This window comes from Nipponia nippon, unplaced genomic scaffold, assembly GCF_047370975.1.
Source record: "Nipponia nippon isolate SJK-2023a ecotype South Korea unplaced genomic scaffold, ASM4737097v1 scaffold_2, whole genome shotgun sequence".
NCBI classification, from domain to species: Eukaryota; Metazoa; Chordata; class Aves; order Pelecaniformes; family Threskiornithidae; genus Nipponia; species Nipponia nippon.
The window spans coordinates 8033190-8055037 of record NW_028262336.1 but is presented as its reverse complement, the minus strand read 5'-3'; the positions used below and the strand labels follow the sequence as shown (position 1 = coordinate 8055037).

The window sequence follows — 21848 nt, the reverse complement described above, 5'->3', positions numbered from 1 at the left end:
TGACAACACTGGTCCTTCTCAGCCTATGTTTCCCCTCTCCCCTTCAGCTCTTCTTCCAGAAAGACTGGAATATAAACAAGCCATGCAACATGTTCTGGGGTCAGAGTTCAAGTCATTTTCTCCTCATACCTTGACTTGCATAACTGAAAAGGTTTCTGTCGACTTGAGAGAGCTGCTCTTCCTGAAGGAATAGAGCATCATGGTTTTGAGTTGTTCTGCTTCTTCACCTCCTTTTAAACAACAAAGATGACAAACATACTATGCAGTGCTTGAGAAAACAGAAAACAATTAATAGAAAGATATACATTCCACTACAACATCAGTTACTCATTCACACCCACTGTTCTTTGTCCATGAGTGCCTGCAAAGTCAGAGGCTAGAGGTTAAATGAACAATCCTTCTTAGGTTTCCCAGAGAGAAAAGACAAAAAAGTAGAAGAAGAGGCTGGAAATAGCCAAGTTAGTCAGGTTTCAAAACAGTTCAGTTACAAACCACATCAGCTCACCAGTTTTTTTGCCCTAGCAACCATGATCAACCTAAATAAATAAAGGTCCAACCAGAGAATTTTATCTGTATTGCACATGCACATTTGCTACAGCATTAAGTTCACCTTAAAATAAGGCACACTCTGTCGTCTAATAATGCCTAGGATATCCAAAACATCCAGCTCTGGCTGATTTGGAGCTCGTGATTTAACCTCAGCTCTCACAAAAATGGCTGGGAATGAGAAAACTAAATCTACCAGTCAGCTTTGGGAAAATAAATAGTAATCTCAACCCTAGGCTAAAATAAGTCACCAAAAAGAAAAACTCCACTCACAAACAAAACTGGGGCTCTCAAGGGCAGTGGCACAGGGAATAATGTTTTTTTAAAAAAAACAAACCAACCAACCCACCCAAAAAACTGAGAGGGCTAATTTACTTGCTTCACTACCAGCACTTGGAGAATGAAATGCACCCCATCTACATCAACAGTAAGTCCCAAGTAAATCAGACTAATTTCTCGCTTAGTCATAACAGTTTAAATCCTGATCTGTACTGGAGTCAGAATCTGTCCCTAAAGAGACACAGGTGCTTTTTGTATGACTGGTTTTCACAGCAGCATTTGCAAACCCCAGTCATGATTAAGTCCAAATATGCATGGACTGCCATCATCTGATGCCACAGCTCTCTTTATCACAATTTTTAGTCCCCATATTTTAAAAAGCAACAAGTTACATTATGCAGGTTTGTGTGGATTAAGAGGCCCAGCAAATAGGTGTGAACGTGCTCCTACCGGCATACAAAACTGAACAGTTTAATTTTAATGTAAATTACATGCAAAGCATGTCTGTAGTCAGAGCGTGGAACATATTAAGTTCACTGATTTTTGCTGTATTTCTCCCAATCTTGCCTCAACTCCTAAAAAAAAAAAAACAACACCAAAAAAACACCAAACTGCCCAGCTGTTTGAGATGGAATTTACCAACAGCAGATTCTGCAAGTCAATCTGCTGAAATGCATGTGTGCCATCAGAGAGCTCTGGGATTCTCAGGAATGCAGCAAAACAAGTCAGTGAAAAGTGTAAAGCTAAATTAATTCAGGGAGGGAGGAAAATGGAGATAAGTGGTAGCACTTACCCCACACTACTACTAAGTCTTGGAAGTTTCCCAGGGCAGCGATCCCGCCAGCTCAGGAGAAAGTTGCAGGACACCAACAGTTTGAGCAGCTTCTCTGATAATGTTAATGCCTCACACTTCCAGTGCTCTCAATTCAACATTGCAATGAATACATTCACATTGCCTTTGGATCTTGAAAATGAATCAGAATACACACCTTAACTGCTAACTACTACAAGGAAGCTAAACCCAAACTGACAGTGCCAAACTGGAAAAGCTCAAATACTGTAAATATTAAGGCTGTTTTCAAAAGCCTTCTTTATATGCAGCTTTGTTTTCTTAGCACTAAAGCTCAAAAAATATTATTTACAACAACAAAAAAAACGTAACAAAAGCTCTAATGAACAACTTCATAACTACGAGAATGCTTTGTGGACGTAAAGTGCTTTTGAGCTAACAAAGAACTGTTGTACAGGTTGCAGCAGAGCCTGTATCTGATCCCCTAAAGGCTTTTAGTGCTTTGTTTCCTTTCTTAAATGTGCATACAGGAAAAACTACCACATACAATATCCAAACAGTACTTATCCTGAGGATTTTGTTATGTATCTCATAGCTCTCATAGTTGAAAAAACGTAGTCCCAAAGAACATTTAATGCAGCACATAAAGTCTAACTGACATCTTTTCTAAATAGGAAAGGTTGCCAGTAAGTCTACATGTGTTTAAAAAAAAAATTATTTGTAAGGTAATGAGCTTTCCAAGGGGAACAAAGATGTAGGTGTATTCAACTTCAGCATTCAGAGCATCATTAACTGTGTTTCCTTAGATAAAGCTGAAATCAAAGTCACAATAAAAACCCAGGACAACGGAGCAGACTAAAAGCCATAATATCAGAACTGGGATTCTTCACAGAGCAACTGTTAGTTGTTGTAACTGAACTCAGCTCCTTATGGCAAAGTTCGCATAAGTTCATTTACATAACATGCAGGTGTATACAGAGGTATAAAATGACACTACAACAGGCTGTATTGCAGCGCTAACTTTTAGGGGGTATTCATCTTATAGTGGAGTTCACAGTCCTGAATTATCCACCTTAGTTTCCTTACCTATACACGAGGAAAGCTAATTCTCTCTGATGGTAATCTTCATTACCATCTGTCTGGGAGGAAAGCTGTCTAAATTAGTTAGTAGGGAATGCTGGGAAAGCTTATATGCTTTTCTCAGTTCTATACAGAGACGCCCATTTAGGACTTTCAGACCTCAATCCTCGCTGAAGGATTTCCTCCCCCAAACTGAAAACTGATGTATCACTGTTTTAGGGGTTTTTTGTTTGGGGGGTTTTTAGGGGGTTTTGGGTTTTTTTTTTGTTGTTGTTTTTTGTTGTGTGGGGTTTTTTTTTGTTTTTTTTTAAAGGACAGTCACCCGTAAAACCGAGGGGAGTCAAAGGTGCATTTCACACGCCCCGCCCCCCGCCCCCCCCCCCCCTCCTCTTTCACAGTCTCACAGCCCTCCTGCTGGGGTTGCCCTGTCGTGGCCAAAACCCTTGCAAGCCCAGCTGAGAGCCAGGAGGCCTGCGGGCAGCTGGGCAGCCTTGCTGCCGGGGGTAGACTGCAGCCACACAGCCCTGTCCCTGCTGCAGCGATGGCTTCACACAGTACCTTCTGCTGCCTATCATCAACTCCCTCCATCAGTTTGATTTGTTACTTTCTAAGCCAAGTCTGGTTTGCTGTAGGTGAAACAGAGTGTCTATTTTTGCTGTTTGATTCTCAGTTTCATCAGTCCTTAAATGCTACAGCAAAATGAATGGGAGTTTCTTCAGGACTGTAGTATTTTTAAACAGATTAGCTGTCTGCCCCTACCTGATCTTTGCTGAGTGTCAGATTTGCCCAGGGCTGTATGTGCAAGTATCTCCTCTGAATAGAGTTAACAAGTAAGCCCTGAGACAACACAGGGCTCACCTCCCCGTAAGTCACAGCAGGGTGATGGACTTCTTTTGTGGCACAGATCTCCTCTTCTGTAACCAAACTGGCCCACGCTGCAGCAGGGATAAAACATGAACTCTGATATTTGCTTCAGCATAAAACTGGAAGTCCTCTAGAGCAAGACACGCTGTAAGCGGGACCTGCTGTGTTGCCCATTGACATCTTTTCCTTGCTACCCTGACCGCGCCAAATCCAGCACCACCGTGTCCTATCGGATTGCGCAGAATTGCAGGCGACGCAGAACTCCATTAGAGCCTGAAATGCAGTACAGTAAAAGGTTTTTTGTTCTGTTACATCGCATGTGTTCTTAGCATGAAATGAGATTTATGCAATCATACCCTGTATGCACGCATGCATGTCCTTTCCTTCCTTCCCTACAGAACTTTTGAACCCCTTTAGCTGATTTCAGTCAAATTTGACAGGAGATTAGGAACTTAATGATTTTGAAACCTCCGCAAGTTTTACAAAAATAAACAGGCAGCTGGGTAGAACAAAGAAACCCTATAAGCTCATCTTTCATTAAAGATCAGAAAGTCTACATGCAGAAAGACATCAGAAATCTGGTTTCATTTTATCTGCTTGTCACACAATTGTGTGGCAGAGATATTATAAGAGCCTCTGGCTGTTAAAAAAAAAGTGCTAAAATTTTGAAAAGCCTTGCACAAATGCGTGTCCAAATTTCTCAATACAGTTGTCTGAAGTTAAACACTTTAAATATCCTTTTCAGTCACCTAATAGTGTTAGCTGACTTCAGTCACCTAATAGTGTTAGCTGACTTCAGTCACCCAGCTTTGAAAAAAGTCACTCTGACACCAGCCAGTACTTATTATAGGAAATATTCTCTGTGAAATCTGAAAAATGACATGCATATTCTATTTCGCTTCACCGTTCTTTTCGGAAAGCTCTGAACAACATTCTCAATTTACATTAGAAATCTTTACATTAATATAAAACCTAAGGTTTGAGGCCAAGCCATCTAAGAACCGATGTCCCAAGTTGAAAACAAATTATGGCACGCCCTTAGCACAGAAGACAGAAGGAATGAAAATAGCTATTCCATTCCAATGAAAATGAAGTAACAGTATTTCCTTAACATGTTTTGCAAGAAAAGGCAGTTGACCTTGAGAAACTATAAAAATGGTATTTACACTGACCAGTATTTTAACCGCCTGGCTACTCAAAACCCAGTTTACACACCTGGCCTGTGCTCCACTGCACCAGGTGAGCGACACAAGCACAACAAACACCCTGCTATGTCAGACCAACGTCCATCTAGCCCACTAGTTTGTCTCCAGCAGTGACAGAGGGAGATGCTATTTAGGGACAGCACATTGCAGACATTTTGTGGTTCATTCCCCTTGTCCGCACATTCCTGTTGCGGCACCTACAATTGTTTCGTATGGGAGTTGGAGGATAACATCCCTGCCTACTCCGTTTAGCGTCTTTTTATGGACCTGCCGATGTCTACACTTGGGAACCAGGGCAGAAAAAAGGACAGGAAACCCACCAAAGGAGACTGAAGTGGTACTGCTACATCAGAGCTGCTGAACCACAGGGTGCTTCACTACAGGCACAGTCCTGAAGCCCTCGACTTTTTGAGAATGGGGAATTAAAACTTCTAGTTAAAACCAGAGGGGGAAGGATAGGCTTATATAGCCTTCCAGATTCTCAGCTGAGGCAAGTAACAGTCACCCTGTCTCATTAAATATTGCAAAACATTTGGGCAAGCAGAGCTAGCTGTAGTTTTCCCTTAACTGTTTCCAGCAAAAAACAGGCTTTTCCCAGCTAACTGAATGAGAAGGCAGTAACTTGTCTACCCAAGGGGCACGATCAAGACTAGCTACCACATGCTAGCAAGCCTTGTACGCATTCACCAATATGGACAGATCCTAACTTGCTCTGGCACTTCATCAAGTGGATTTAATATCATGGCTCCATTTACTCTTGTGCAAACGTTCTGTTCAATCAAACCCCACAGGGTGTCTCCCATCTACACCACTAACCCTCCTCCTGGTCTCAATCCCACACATGGACTTCAGACTACCTGAAGCACTGTGAAGATCGAGGTGATAACGTTTCCAGGGTGCTCAGACGTGACACTGGTGGAGGACATAAGACAGGCAGGTTCAAGAACTTCAAAGAAACAGTAAATACCTGTTTTGACTGCCAAAAGATGAATAAGGTTGTGGTTTCATTCAGCAACAACAGCTCTCAAGCAGCAAGCTCCTTCCTCCAGTTTCATTCAGCAACAACAGCTCTCAGGCAGCAGGCTCGCTCCCTCCCTCCTCACTGAAGAGGGGGAAACCCACAAGTTCCTTCCCCACACTGTCCCTTGTGTTCTGCTAGGGGGCTTGCATGCTCCTTTCCCTGAACACATCATTTCCCCCACACAGGTCATCATGTAGCCAAAAGATGTGTGTCAGCACAACACACCTGCAAAAATTAGCTGCCCAGGAAGGAGCTACGTAAACCAACAATTACATTGGAAAAAAGAAAAAACATAATGGCAAAAACACAACTGCAATTCCTTTCACACCCTGCGGAAGGGACTCCTCCTCACCCGCCTCACATGCAATATCATTTGTATTTTATACACATACACACACACAAACACATTTCGTGTTTACTACTAAATGGCCATTACATACGCATATTTCCACTGCCTACCTCTGCTAAGGTTCTGGGTAAGCCGGTGACATGCCCTTCATGCCATTCTCATTTCACTGCTGGCCACAGGACTCTCGAAGCAGCAGTGAAGCAAGCAGGGGCTGGCTACCACGGCACTGCAACAGTGTCAGCCTGCAGATCCAGTCTAACAAAGAGCTCTTCTGAGCTCTGCAGCAGCTGATCCTTATTTTAGTGTTTCTGACCTGTACTCACAAGGGCGAGGAACTGTTGTTTTAAAAGTGAGTTGAAGAGTCTGTGGAAATCTAAGACTATTAGCCACCCACCTCACACATAAAGTTTCCTACTGGCTAGTGGCCCAAAAGAAAGCAATATTCCTGCTAGGGGAATGGAAACTTGCACTGTAGATCAACAGATGTTAAGAAGAGCTTCAGTGATTAAGTCTGAACTTCACTGAATTCCTGTCTGCTCTTAAAACCAGTTCCTTGATTACTCCATTCCTGCCCTCCTAACAGGAGGGAGGATCGGCTTTGTGGCTCCTCAAGTTTTCCAGCCGTCCCTTCCCAGCCAGGGCAAGTGGGGGCTATTCAAGTTTTTGCCTTGCTCCTGCTGGCTCCCCACGGATGCTGGAATGTAAAGAATAGATCTAGCACAATGTACTCCAGTTTTACTGCTGCTGTGGGGCTGGGAGCAGAGGCAATGCAGAAGTTACAAGCAAACTTCGGGTATTTTCCAGAGGATGCCTAAAATTTGCTCGCTCTCTTGCAATGCTGTAAAAGGTCTTCCTCTCCAGATATCAAGGCTTCACTTTTGCCTTCAAGACCAAAGAATGACCATCTTTGAACACTGAAGAGCCACCCCACCCTAACAAAATGAACTTTAAAAGGATGTGATATTTTAAGATGATAGGTACAGAACACAGCAAGAAGCACTACTGCAAAGTATTTTACCACGTTCCGCATCTGCATTTGTCGAATGAACTTTTCAAAAGGTGGTGATACTGCATGCAAGCCACGTGTTCCCTGTTTTTGCTTCACAGCACACACTAGCTAATGCTGCCCATCACTCTTCTGCTTTTCAAGCTTTCTGCACACATAGCAGCTACTGATATCAGTGATGAATACACTGAACCGCAAAGTGAGAGCAGATTAATTTCCACCCACTACTGAAAGGTGACTTGTAAAGGAAACAACAGCTCGCACACCACATTTTCCTCCCGACTTCAATACAGATCAAGAAAAGCTGAGGTTTTAGGTTCTCCTGTAGCAGGAGGATAAAAGATTTAACACTTCAAGATGTTCACACACCAAATAATAAAATAAATAGTTTTATTTGAATTTCCCTTGAAGACTATGAATAGGTACAGAAGAAGTCATACGTAACACAGCAAAAATGAAAGTCAAAGAAAATTGATTAATGGGGAAGTCCAGGGGGGTTTTATTCTGCTACAAAACTCTTGGTCTTTTGAGTAAATAGATGGTAGAAAATAGAAACTCTGAAAAAGAAAAAACCCTGTACACTCAGCTACCCCATAAATTAATTTCCCAATATTATTTACTAGCTTCTCTACAAGGCTAGAGAAAATGATGAACAAATTATTCAAATGAATGACAAACGAGTTGTCATAAGCTTGATAAATTAAACTCCTTTTAAATGCATGGTGCACATTTCAACTCTGCAAGCATCTGTAAGGAAAGATGTCTGTAAAGAGAGGTATTTCAAGTAATCTTGAGCTCGTTCCTAAAATGCATTTAACTAGGGAGCCACAGCGGAGTATCTCACAGCACACACGCTGTAAAAACCACCTTTCATGCTTATAAGTAAAATCACCTTAATCTTAAGGTACAAAGAAAAACAAACCAAGATCCTGTGCTACAGTTCAAGCTATACTGGGGGGTGGGGGAAGCGCACGCTTTTCCTTACAAGCCCCTTTGAGTCAATGGTGTGGACTGCCTCGTGCATGGAGACTCATGGTGGTCTTCAAGTTATATCTTCAAATGACCCATCTGATTGTGTCCTCTTCCAGGCCAAAATACTTGAACCAACCCCTCCGGCAGCATATGAAACAACACGCAAGAAGCAGAAAGCCACAAATCAGCCAAAGCAGGTTTATGAGAACCTTCCCAAGCCTGTCTTGGGAAGATGGATCAAACCTTTACTGAAAGGCACTAATCATGGTGTGCCCAGAAACTGACAATGAAAACAAGCCCAGGATAAAAGCGTTAATGGCACAAAGAAGCTATCATAAGAAAGATTATTCCTGCTCCCTGCCGCCTTCTATCCAAAAACGATCAAGAACACCAAGCTAGGCAGGAGTGTTGATTTGCTTGAGAGTAGGAAGGCCCTACAGAGGGATCTGGACAGGCTGGATTGATGGGCCAAGGCCAGCTGTGTGAGGATCAACGAGGCAAAGTGCCAGGTCCTGCACTTGGGTCACAACAACCCCAGACAATGCTACAGGCTTGGGGAAGAGTGGCTGGAGAGCTGCCTGGCAGAAAAGGACCTGGGGGTGTTGGTCAACAGCCAACTGAACAGGAGCTGGCAGTGTGGCCGGGTGGCCAAGGCAGCCAAGAACATCCTGGCTTGTATCAGAAATAGTGTGGCCAGCAGGACCAGGGAAGTGATCGTCCCCCTGTACTCGGCATTGGTGAGGCTGCACCTCAAATCCCATCTTCCGTTTTGGGCCCCTCACTACAAGAAGGACATGGAGGTGCTGGAGTGTGTCCAAAGGAGGGAAATGAAGCTGGTGAAGGGTCCAGAGCACAAGTCTTACAAGGAGCAGCTGAGGGAGCTGGGGTTGTTTAGTCTGGAAAAGAGGAGGCTGAGGGGAGACCTTATCACTCTCTACAACTACCTGAAAGGAGGCTGTAGCAAGGTGGGGGTCGGTCTCTTCTCCCTAGTAACAAGTGATAGGACAAGAGAAAACGGCCTCAAGCTGCGCCAGGGGAGGTTTAGATTGGATACTAGGAAAAATTTATTCACCGAAAGGACTGTCAGGCAGTGGAACAGGCTGCCCAGGGAAGTGGCTGAGTCACCACCCCTGGAGGTATTGTAGCTGTAGTGCTCAGGGACATGGTTTAGTGGTGGAGTTGGCAGTGCTAAGTTAACAGTTGGACTTGATGATTTTAAAGGTCTTTTCCAACCTAAACCATTCTATGATTCCATGTATAACATTTTTACACAGTTCAGCTGCAATAGAATCGACAGATTAAAACAAGTAATCTCATCCCATCGCAAAGTTTGTCCTTTCTAAATAGTTTTGCAACTACATTGTATGTAATAATAGCTTGGTATAAAGCGCGTGAAGAAGAGAGACAAAAACTGAAGAAACCTGGACAGAAAGTTTCTGTTGGGTAAGAGGAGCACAACAGCCACAAATCCCAGTAGATCAACTGTTCATCTCACTGGAAATTTTAACTTGATAAAGGACAGCAGGACTGATCGCACAGCTTGCAACAACTAAATCAGAAACACTACCCCCACCGCCAAATAATAATCCAAAGACTTTAAAAAAAAAAAACAGAGAACGTTTTCCAGGATTTGTTTCTTCCCTAAACTACAAGTAATGGATTTGCACAGCTTAAGGCAGAGTCTACCCACGCAGCCATTGTTCCTTCCCCTAGGCCTTCGGCATTTCCAAGGGGCAGTCCTCCCCTCTCGGTACCCCCACTAAAAACAACCCTCTATCGGAACCGGCCTGACCGGCGGCAATGGCAACGGGGCGGCGTCACCGCACCCAGGCAGCTCCGCAGAAGCCATCCATCTCCCCTCAGATTTTACTCACGGAGCGCTGCCGGCGGCCGCCAGCTCTGCCGGGAAGCTGCCCCCGAGCGGGGCCGTCCCGCTGCCGGGAGCCCGCAGTTCCCCCCGCCCCGCCTGCCCTGCCCAGCCCTGCGGCCGGCGCCCCGCCGCCCCTCACCTCCCCGCCGCCCGCCGACAGGGCTCACCGCTGCCGGGGGGGCCGGCGGCGGCTCTCGGCGGCGGCATGCGGCCCGGGGCCGGCTCGGCGCCTGGCTGCGGGGCTGGGGCCGGCTCCGCTTGCCGCCCCGGCCCCGGAGCGGGGCTGCTCCCGCGGCCGGCGGGGAAAGGGGGACGGCCCCTTCCTTCCCTCGCCTCCCCCCGCCGCCCCCGGGCCGCCTGGCTGGGCGGCGGCGCCCGGCAGCCCGCCCGCTCCCCCCGCGCTCCCCGGCGGCGGCCGGAGAGAGGCCGCGCTCCCCGCCGCTGCCCCCGCCGCCCGCAGCGGAGCGGCCCCGCCCGGGGGGGTCCTTCTCCGGCCGGGGCCGAGAGCCGGCCCCGGGCAGCGCCTCAGCCCGGCCTCTCCCCCGGCGCAGGCGGTCCCCCGCACCGCCCGCGACATCAACCGCATCCAAACGCCGCCCGCGAGCCGGGAGGCGCTGCCGCTTCTGCCGGGCTCATCCCCGCCGGGTCCCTGCTCCGCCGCGATGTTAGTATTTACTAGGAAGCTCCCGGGAAAGGTCCGGGACATCTCATCTCACCCGCTCTCAAGCCGATTAAAATTGTATTCTCTTCAAAGGAGGCTTGTAGAGGCAGGCTTCATCCCTCTGGAAGTTCAGTTAGTTCCCTGAATGCTTTCAGAAAGGAACACGCCGAGGTATCAGAATAGCCAGCTCTGCCTTTGAGTATGTGGTAATTCACATCGAACAGCAATGTTGCTGGCAGCTGCTGCCACCAGTTCTGACCTGAAGGAGGTTTTAAAATCGCCAGCGCGCATAGACTCTGCATGAGGTTAACCAGAAACCTCCCCGTCTGAAGTAACGCAAGAAGATGTCTCACAGCAGAAACGCCGGCAAACTCGGGAAGAAGCACCCAGTCCTACGGGTTCAGGCACCATCCACCAGATCCTCTCAGCCCGTGCAAGAGTTTACAGAGCTAGCTACGCTTTATACAGCAGAGGTGTTCACTTACCAGCTGTCGGTACTGCAGGATTTCCTCAGATCCTCTGAGACGAGAGGACAGAGCTGGTCGCTTATCACGGCGGCCCAGGCAGCCTCTCGGTCGCGTCAGCCTTATTCCCGTACAGCTGCGCTTCCGATAAGGATGAAGAGGAGGGCTTGTTTCAGCCGAGCCCTATCTGCAAGAGAAAACGTAAAAGGAAGCACGCTGTGTGTTTAGACAAAGATGTTATTTGGCTCAAGTCTGCCGAAATTCCTCCTCGATTTATACCCAAGCCTTCCGGGGGAGGAGGCGTTCACATGAAGAAAGCTAAAGCGCTACTCCGTCTCCCCCGCCCCGAACTGAGTCTATCCTCTCCGACTGACTTCCAGCTGGAGCCGCAGCCACTGATGATGATGATGGTGATGATGATGATCCTCCTCCTCTTCCTCCCCTGGGCCGGCGGTTCGGCGAGGGCGAGGGCCAGGGCCTTCCCCCTGGGCGCCCGCCCCGACAGCCCGGGGGGTGGGAGACCCGCAGAGTGCCCAGCACCTCCTCAGCCTCCAGGAATTAACAGCTAATTAACGAACTGATTGTCACCTGCGGGGGCAGGGGGCAGCCAAGCAAGCTGCAAGCCACAGCTGTTATTTCAGGTGCGGGATCCTCCCTTTCCGAGGACCCTGCCCCCTCCTCGCCAGCCCCAGTGAGAGCCCCCGGGGGGGAACTACCCTGGAGGCGCTGCTGCCGGCGGCCAAACAGAGCCCCACCGCGTATGACCAGCCCAGGGGAGCCGTGGGGCTCCTGGAAAACCACCTCTCCACACTACAGCACCCAACCGCTCTGAAAAGAAAGTTAATTCTGCCAGTGATAAGGGGATGCAATAAAATCACTTTGTCTGGAACCGGGTGCTGCATCAATGTTGTATTTTGCCCAGAGCGGTGTATCATCCTAGAAGACATCTGAGGGGTTGTTAATAATTGAATTGTCCTCTCCTGTTTCAAACGTTATGATCCTGACCACTTCTAATCTGAAACTTTTCTATATGATGCTTCAGGGAGCTTGCAGTATGTTTTTAGCGTTGTATCAGAACAAGATGCTTCCTTTATCGGAAAAGCATCTCCTGGGTTTTTTTGGAGGTTATCACTGGGAAAGACCAGAGGTGGAGTCTGTTCTCAGCAGCAGTTTTATACAGCCTGTATGTACAGATAATAAAAATAACAGATTAAAAGCAGGGAAATTTTGTCTATTCTTAAGGGACTATCCCACTCTGTAGCTGAGATGGCTTTCAATGTGTTCTGGGCTGGGAACCAAAGTTCAGCCCTCTGTAATTTGTCTCGCCTTGAGCTGAAAATACTTTGGTGCTTTTGTCCCTTCTCCCACAAGGTTCCTCAGGTCTTCATCCTTCACATCCTGGCCTTTACAAAACCAAGCTGCTTCAAAGTATATAGCTAAATTATCTGCCTCCTAAAAGTAGTTTATTTAACTCTGCTCTATCTTTTTCCTATTACTTCTCATCTCTTCTGCCCTTACCCTTCAATTCACCTAAGCGTTACAGGCACAAAGCCAATTAAAAAAAAAAAATCATTAAGGTTGCACAATGAAGAAGTCAGAAGTTAGGAAATACCAGAAGATGGGTTATCACTTCGGTCCCCTTGCTCATACGTTTCATGACAGTCTTAAATTATGTAGTCCAGTATTATTTTGTTCTGGCCTTGCTTTATTTTGCAAGGCCCTGCCTTTGTTTAGGATACAGGATGGACTTATTCTCGGGATGTGCCAGGTTTTTGCAGAACAAGAAGCTGGGACTATTCACTGCAGAGGAGCATAGGAAACCTTGAAGAAACAGATCTGTTCCTGCCTCTGTTCCAGACAGGATGCGTGTGCTGCAGCTGCATTTTTGGTGCGTGAGTTCATGGGCGTGAGCTGATTTTACACCAGCTAACCTGGGTATCGGTAACAGTCTAGCATGGATCTTTGGGCAGGCTGAAAAATATACTGGTAAAGAACACTGGCTCAGAGAGGCCAACTCAAGTTACCGATGCACCTCTGAAGCTAGTTAGCCATATGCAACGTTCCTACGGTGATACTATGTGATGACTCAGAAGAAGTCATTCGATTTCACAGCTGGCTGTTACGTGCTTGTCAATTTTCTGGGGGTCTTGCACAAGGCACCTAACTCTAGGAAGAGCTAAGCGTTCACGTTTGCAGCCAAAGTCTGCAGGAGATGTAGTGCTGTGATCAGAGGACCTGTTGCTCACAGTTCTATTCCCTTGCACTGAAGGCAGTGTGTGTAATAAATACAAAGAATTGTATCTAAGATGCCTGAATACACCTCTATCTGGAATAAACTGCAAAACCCCAAATTCTAACTACATTGGTCAAATAATGTAATAATCTAATTTGTCATAATGTAATTTCACTTCAGTTGCTTCTGGCAACTGTAAATGTCCCAGACCAGCAATAGAATGAAAGCTGGTGGTTTTTGTCACCTAAATAGGTCGAACTAAATTTAAGGATTCAAATGGCAATTTGAACAATTAATATAGTGCAAAAAAAGTTTAGTTCCTAGCTGTTTTCAAAACAATCTGTACAGCAAGAAGTTAATAACTGATCTGCAACACCAATTAATTTATTTGGCAGAAAGTATAAGGAATCACTTCTCTGGGATATATTCTATTGCACACAAATAGTATCAGCAATGATTTGACAACAATGAGCAGCCTTCAAAATGCTTTGGAAAAGGATGACTAGCAGGAAGTCCAATGAATGCTCCTGCAAGCAAAAGCAATGCATGTGACCAAAAAGTCAACAGATTTTTTTTCTATTTCAGTTCAAGATCATCTCTCCTGAGACACAAAGCTCTCCCCAAACCAAACATAAAAGCCACAGAAATCTTTAAATGCAAAGCAATAACTAAAATAAATCCAAATAAAATGGAGTCTTATTTAAGTTCCAGGAGAAACTATGTACCTCCTCAGTCACTACTAAACTAAGAAAATATTGCAGCCAGACTCTACCCCAGCTTGCAAAACCAGAGAAAAACAAAGATAAGAATTACCGGAAATGGAAGGAAAAAACTGTTGAACATGGGAAAAGCAAAACTGTGGAGAACATGGAATAAACAGAATGGAAAGCTGCAGCATCATGAAAGTGATTTCCTCTCAGGCAATCCAATCAGCAAGGTGACTAATCAGGCTCTGTGTGTGCAATGCACCATGCAGTCTATCATACACCTCTGGTCCTAGAATTAAAATGCAACAGAACTGTCCCCCTTTATTAATTAGTTTAGCAGATTAATGCAATTGTAGAAATACAGACTGTCACAATATCCCTTCTCCACTCATTTTCTAGCTTTACCACCTACTGTCATAGTCTGATCTTCTTTATGTCACACCATGAGAACAGCCCCAAGTCCTATACATGCCCCAATCTCTGCTACTGAGCTCCAAAACCTGTCTCGGCACAACTCTGTTTCGTAGTTTCTCTCAGTCCCCTTGCCCCAGATGCTAGGGGACTGCTCTCCACTGCACTGACCACTCAAGCTGTGGTAAGCAGCAGTCCTCGCGCAGTTTGTTTAGTCACTGATTTGTGGTCGCATGATCTTTCTTTCAGAGACGCTTTGCCAGGAGACAACTTGCTCAAGCCTGTCCCAGGAGCTTTAAAGAATCTGGTTAGTTGCTGTAGGACATCTCATCAGAACCCACAGCATTTGTCGTGAGTTCACAGCACAAAACCCCCACCTAGTTTGAGGTCACTTTTTTCAAGACCTGGTCAACCAAAGGGCTACATTAGGCTGTGACGGCTCTCATAGTCCCTAGGGACTGCTCTTTCTGGGAAGTGCACAGAGTGCTTTCTCCTGCCCCGGGCTGTACTCCGTCTGGGAAAGACAACACAAGCAAACAAAACATATGACGGCAAGAAATGTCATGGAGGTAACCTAGGTAGGCTGAGACAGCCTCCCTGCCAGCCAATCCAATGCAAGCTGAAGTGGTGGGCACATTAGGAAGCACCATTTGCCAACCACAATTAAGCCCTCAAGGCATGTATCTATACACAAGAGCATCTGTAAACCCATAAAGAAATACATTACCCAATAGGCACTAAACGTCCTTGTGCTCACTAGGCATGTGCAGGGGAAAAAATAGGTCAAAACACACCCACTTGAAGAGCATTGCTAGCAAAACAACAGGAAGGAGAAGGGGAAAGGATTTGCAAAATTATGGAAAAATGCACCCTGAGCATCTAGTGGTTTTCACCAGGTCAAGAACAACATTAGACCACAGATTCCTCCCCTCCACTCATTGCCTTATTTCTGTTAAGCTATACTGTCCTGTGGAACTCGAGCATCCCACTTGTCCCCTCCATCCTTCCTTGTTGCCAATATACTGGCATGACTCCACCTCTACATGCACCCAAGGGTAACCCAAACTGAAGCTTCACAGCACTGAAAGCAGCCCTTCCCTCAGGGAAAGAGGGCAAGAGCTGATGCTTCCTCCCCTGGCAGGAGACAAACCTCGCAAGATCCATCTCTCCCGCCCATCTGACGGGGACATGGCAGTCACCTTCCCACCCTACAGCTCACGGGCACACAGTGGACTGCTGTTCACAGAGGATGCTGGCTGTGGCGTCTGGCACAGGGGAAGACTGGGAGAAGGGGAGAGGTGAAGTGGTGCACAGGAGGGAGCAACCAGCCAAGGGGTGGTGGGGAGGTGCGAGACCCTCATTTGCAGTCTGCTGCTAGGTCGCAGCCCCAGTGCCAAATGCAGACGGGCTCTGGGCTCAGAAAAAACAAGAAGCCCTTGAGCCTGTGGCTCTGGGTCCCTACCCGCTCAGCCTCGTGTGCTAGGCTGACTGACATAAACTGCTTTTGGAAGATGAAACACCCGTCCTTTTATGATAGCTCTGTCATTCCTACAGGACCATGCCAGGACTTGCTGCTCCCTGTCTCCTTTCCAAGGAGAGGCCAGCACGTGTGATGCCTTTGCCATTTTAAGCACAGCTTAATGCCCAGTTTCTTTCTCTGTGCATTTTATAAAGACAACCTTCCTGTTCTTCCCTCTGGCTCCCCATTGCACAGCCTATCATTCTGGCCTCCAGATCCCCAAGTTTCTGTCCTGTGTCCTGCTGGCTTCACCTGTACAGCCAAGTCATTATTACAAGTGCTAAGGCAGATACTGCAGCTCTCAGATATATAACCTTTCAACTGCAAACTTTTGGCCCACTTCTTTGGCCAGTGTAAACTGGCCTGGATTCCTGTGCTGGTTTGCAGCAGCCAAAAATCTGGGAACAGGTGCACATATTTTCCTCCAGATACTCTTCAGATTGGGTCTGTGCTTGAAAATATGATGTAGCAAGACAGGACACAAAACAGGGCTATAAAAGGGATACAAACAGCTATGATTAGACTCCAAGAAGGAGGGTGAGAAGGCTAGGTGAGCCACTGTGAGTCAGAAATGGTATGACAGAAGCCGCTAGAAGCCTCGTCATACATGAACAGCAGACTAATTTCAATGACAGACAGACACGGGCTGAGGAGGAAAAGAGCACTTTGCATGTTTCTTACATTTAAGAATTGAAGCTGCACTCAAAATCTTGGATGTAGGTACAACAGCTGGGAAAATTATAAATGCATTTCTTCCCATGACTGACTTATCCACTTACAACTTCTGCCAGGTAATGACCATTGCTACAGGACAAATAGTCACTTGCAACATGTTGGAAGAATCCAGTAGGTACCCACATGGAATGAGGCTGGCGGCACGGAAGAGGGAATCCTTCCTTCATGGCACTCCCGGCTGAACAGAGCAGCCCTATGGCAGAAAAGACTGGCTTGGTCTCTGTAACTCAGGAGAGCAACAGCTCATGGAGCAGACTTTTTTTTTTTTTTACTGCTCCACTCCTGTCCCAAATGGGAGCCAGACCTGACTCATGTGAATATGATCAATAGGCCAATATCCAAGATATTTGCAATCTTATTACAGTACTTCTTCTATTTCAGTGTTTAGCCATTTTATCCAGACAACTGGAAAACATCAAGTAATCTTTGCAATTTATTAAAAAATAAGGCATCTGTCATTTAACTCATCATCATTTAATTCATCATAAAATTCCTCATTGTACGTGACCAGGAAGCTCCACTTCCAGCAGCCCAGACCACCTGCTCACAGCCTTTGTTTTTTGCAGGGTGGTTGTTTTTTATTTGGGCACCTCATTGAAACCTGGCCTTTCTTGTCTGCAGCTAAAATATAATGGTGCAAGAAGAGGTCTGTCACTGAAATGTTGTTATAGAAACACTACTGGGAATGGTGCCATGGTCAACCTTAACTTCCTATATACTATTTGGGAAACAAATGCTTGTAATAATAAACTTCGGCCCAGCTAGCCACATGTGCGATAGCTGCCAGATTTCTCCTCAGTAGTCACCAAGACAAAAAGAGACAATCCCAAATGAGTAAATAATGAAGGCACTCAAAAAAAACCTGGTCATAGAAAACAGCATTGGGCTGAGTACTCAGCAACTGTTTCCATTTACATTGAACGGAATAACAAACAGAAGCAGGTTGGTAATTAAATTTTTCAACTTCAGATGGGCAAATTGTCAAATTAAGGAAACTCATTAGTGAATTTACCTGGACTGAAGAGCTGAAAGACTTGAATGTGGAGGGAGATTGGAATATATCTAGATCAAAGGTATAAAAACTATCCCATGTATATATTCCAAGCAAGAGAAAAATCTTCTTGGGAAGCACTTTAGACCTGAATAAGTGAAAAAAACCACTATAGAGAGGTTCTTGGGAGTCATAAATAGCAAACAATCCCGGTCAGCAAAGATAGCTGTGGTGCAGAGATAGAGATGCACAGGATTAAGGCCAGATTTGTCAAAAGTCAAACGAGCTAGGACATGCAAAAGATGATTGAAGTAAACAACAAATAAATCTTCAGCCATTCACAGAAAAGGAGAACATGCCTTAGGTAAGATAATATTTCTCTACTAGAGGTAGGGAAGCACTGATGCAGGTGTACAAAACTCTGGTGTTTCCCCCAGAACACAGTATATGATTTGGGCTCTCACACTCAAGAAGAAAACAGTTCTGGAGAAGATGCAGACAAGGGTTACACAGAGAATGGACAGCAAATGGCCTGTCTTGTGAGAGCAGCTAAACAATGCTGGCATGAGAACAAAGGGGTACAAACTGGCTGCAAATTTAACAAATTCCTTGCCATAGCAAAAACCTGGAGACTTGTTGGTGCCCTTGCTCTGCTTTCTGCCCCTCTGTCTGCAGCACATTATCCTTTGGCTCTTTGGCTTTTTCCTACAAGCCTCAAGTTTGTTGTAACATAAATAGGTGGGGTATGAAGGAAATGTTTTATGGACATTTTTAAACAAGAAACTTGCCGTGCAAAGCTGCATGGCCATGCCTCAGACCTTCCAAGTCCCTGGGTACTGCGGCTCTTCTGGTGCAAAGTCTCTCCTCCTGCTCTTCACATCCACTCCCATAAACAACTCCACCCTCAGGTCTGGCAGCCATCGCCTTCGGTCTTGCTAGAGAAAACATCCCCTCTTTCTTGGGAACCCACTTGCACCCAGCTTTTTGGGGGAATTCCCTCTCCTAAAAAAGCAGAGGTGTACCTCTAGCCTTTTCCCACTTTGTGGAATAAAGCCTACTTAAGCCTGCGAGCCAGGAATCAGAGCCTGGGGCTCATTTCCTTTCTTGCACCTATAAAAACCAAGACAGCTGCCCTTCTGGGTACTTAGAATGCCCACATGCCGGTTCTATATAGTTGCCTATGGTACTGGGAGGACTGAATCAGATGACACCAGTCTTGTCAGTCCTGGCGAGCACTCGTTAACAGTGAGACTGGAAATTACAGGAAATCATACGGATAATCATAAGTGAAGTTTGGGCAATCCCCCTTGCAGCACAAGGCAGGGCGAGAAGCCCTGCTCGTTTCCTGTTGATTGGCATAAATAAGTCTGAAGCAGGTACCTGCACTCTTGGTGGACGGGACTCAGTATGTCTCTCCTCCTGTCTTTGCCTCCATGGTACTTTTGTCCACGCTCTGGATCTGTGTTATAAGCAGGAAAATGATGGTGATCCACTTGAAATTAATGAAAACAAAAATTTTACAGCAGTTCAGTATATAATAAAAAGCTGACGTCCTCAATCCAGATTCTCAGTGGTGCTTAGCCAAATCGTGCTGGACAAATAATTCAAACGAGCCTTTAGCTCAGCAGGAGTCTTGCCTGTTCAGTCAGCTCTCACTGTGTAAAGGCTAAAAGCACTGGCAGCAGCTTTTAGGCAGCTCAGGCAGTCCCTTCCCCCTGCGCTGACCTTGGCACAGGCTTGAACTATACTCTACCAACCATATGCTACTGCAGGCATATTTAACCTTGATCCTTAACTAAATATGGGCTCTTCCGGCAGCAGAGGTGAATCCAGAACACTTGGAATTGAATTCCAGTCTCCATGGAGCTACCAGTTTGGAAAGCACAACAAATGGGATCAGCAGCGAGACTGCTGCTATGTCATTAACAGTCATCTCCTTCAACTAACAGAGAAGTGCAGTGAGCAGCTCTCCTCCCCTGCCGCTGGCTCTGCAGGGAGCACACGGTCAGGTTACGTCTTCAGTACCTATTTTAGGAGCTATCTTGGAAGCAGCATCACCAGCATACATTTAGTACGACTCCGGCACAACGATGCCACTGAGGCCTCACAGCCTTGTTACAGAAATCATGATTTGCTACTTGCTTTTCTTTAGCTGGAAGTGAGATTTAGAAAGCAGATAACGTTTATCTGCCTCAACATACTATTTAAGTGTACAGGCAAGTGGGTGAAAACTCATCAGTGTGAGATTCTCCCCACATAATGGGCATCATTTGAAGCCCTATGGTCTTTCACCTCTCCCCTTCTTCCCTTAAAAGCATGGAAGGGCTGTCAGAATACCTACAAACACACAAAAAAAGTTTTTTGTAACTGGCCAGTGTTTGTAGTGACCTAGCTGACAAGAGGCTGCAAACTCGCACCTTCTCGTACAGAAGTATGACCAGAATTAAGTAACTTTCAGTTATGTTCCTCTCTCCCTGGTACAGCTGATGCTTGCATAATTATTTGTGCTTTTGAGCTGGGCGTTGAACTTGGTATGACCATGTGGAAGTGTCTGCTATCTCCAAGAAGCACAAGTGAAGCCCAGCTGTCACTGCAATACAAGCAGTGAACCAGATGTTGCCCCCCTTCAGTTACTTTTATGTAAATCTAGATTTCATGTCACTGAAACAACTTTTATTTGAATCAATAGGGCTAAGAGCAGAATCCACCTCATTGCCTATTTTAACAAACATTTTATTTTTTTTTTCTCCAGAGGATTCTCTCTTTTTTTTTTTCTTCTTTTCTATTTAGTAATTAGGAAGCTCAGTTTTCCAAAAGGCCTTTTCATTTTCTTGTGAATATAACTGAACCAGAGCCAATTCTTGCCCTGCAGGCATATATGAAGAAGGAAAAGCTAATTACAGAATTAAATTACCTGGGACAAACTTTGCCAGTTTAGCCAGCTATCCCATGAGCTACAGCAACTGGGGTAACACAGTATCTGGCATGGTCAGAAGTCTCTATTCAAATCAACTCTAATGTACATACGCAATAGTTTTTTCAAAATAATTCTACTTAAATAAATAGCTCTGTTAAGGATTTCCCAATACAGTGCTTGGTAGGAGCTGCTAGGAAGTAGCCTTGTATCCACACAGCAAAGACAATCTTGATGGACTGTTGCCTGTAAGTTTTGCTTAAACATATAGTTAGAGCTGAATTGAGAAACCAAAGGATGCTTTATAAAGGGAACCGCTACCTTTAGGTGACAGAAAGATTGATCTGAAATCAACAGCAGAGTTCATATCCCGCAGGTGGATATGTTCTTGTAACTCCTCCTATGTTACAGCGTCACAAACACGTGGAACAAACATAACAATTACCCCAGTGCTACCGTGCCAGTGTTGCTGACAAGCAATCACAAACAGTGACTTACAATAGAGAACAACAGAAAAACAATGACAGAGAAATTTGAGAGCAGAATCTGAAACATTGATACTGCAAGTCAAAAGGTTGACTTTATTGGAAAGAAGGATCCTGTGACCTTTCCAGAAGAGCAAACAGCATGGGACACTAGTAGTTACATGGCCTTCCTCTCTTAACAGAAGCAGAGGTGGTCTTTGCAGAAGTCACATCAAGGACCAAAGAAGTATTTGAAGCATGACCCAAGACACCAAACTGCTGCCACGTAAACGACGACATATATCTTGATTTTTCAGGTCTTTCAGAGCAGTAGGCAAACACAGAGGAAGAAGACTAGGCTACATGAAGGGAAAGAAAAAGGGTGGCTTAAAAACAAACAAACAAATAAAAATTGTTGAAAAGGTTTTTTTGACATTGCACAAGTTTATTTTTTTCAACAAATATTACCTGCTTTTTGACAATAACTTCTACCTATATCCAAAGTGTCTGAAAAAAAGAGTTTGAGCCAACACTGCAGTTCCGTTCAGATGCATCATAGTCCAGATCCATATTCGATTGCTGGGATCTACGGGTCTTGTGGACAACTGTGAGTTGACTCTGAAAGCATTTCAGAGCTCAAGAATAAGAAGATCAGGGCACGCTGCAGCTATAAAACTGAGGAAGGGGATCAGTTTTGTTTTAAGCCAGTGCAGATCTGATGTCACCATGAGACACCAAGATGAAGAAATTCTGTGAGAAGATTTGTT

The 21848-nt window shown here is 45.4% G+C and overlaps 1 protein-coding gene across 14 annotated transcripts in view; it reads right to left on the bottom strand.

The window, feature by feature from the left end:
• ST3GAL6 (ST3 beta-galactoside alpha-2,3-sialyltransferase 6) overlaps positions 1 to 19147 on the bottom strand; it is a 53243-nt gene extending 34096 nt beyond the window's left edge. For 2 of the 14 annotated variants that reach the window (XM_087758339.1, XM_087758341.1), the window contains exons 1-2: positions 19084 to 19099; positions 11129 to 11294 (exon numbers count right to left, since the gene is read on the bottom strand). Coding sequence is in view for 3 of the 14 variants with exons in the window: in XM_087758345.1 (XP_087614471.1) it covers positions 10997 to 11054 (58 nt within the window). In the remaining 11 variants the exon portion in view is untranslated. The other 12 variants (XM_087758336.1, XM_087758342.1, XM_087758332.1 and 9 more) reach the window with 9 other exon arrangements.
• Between the last annotated feature and the right edge of the window lie 2701 nt (positions 19148 to 21848).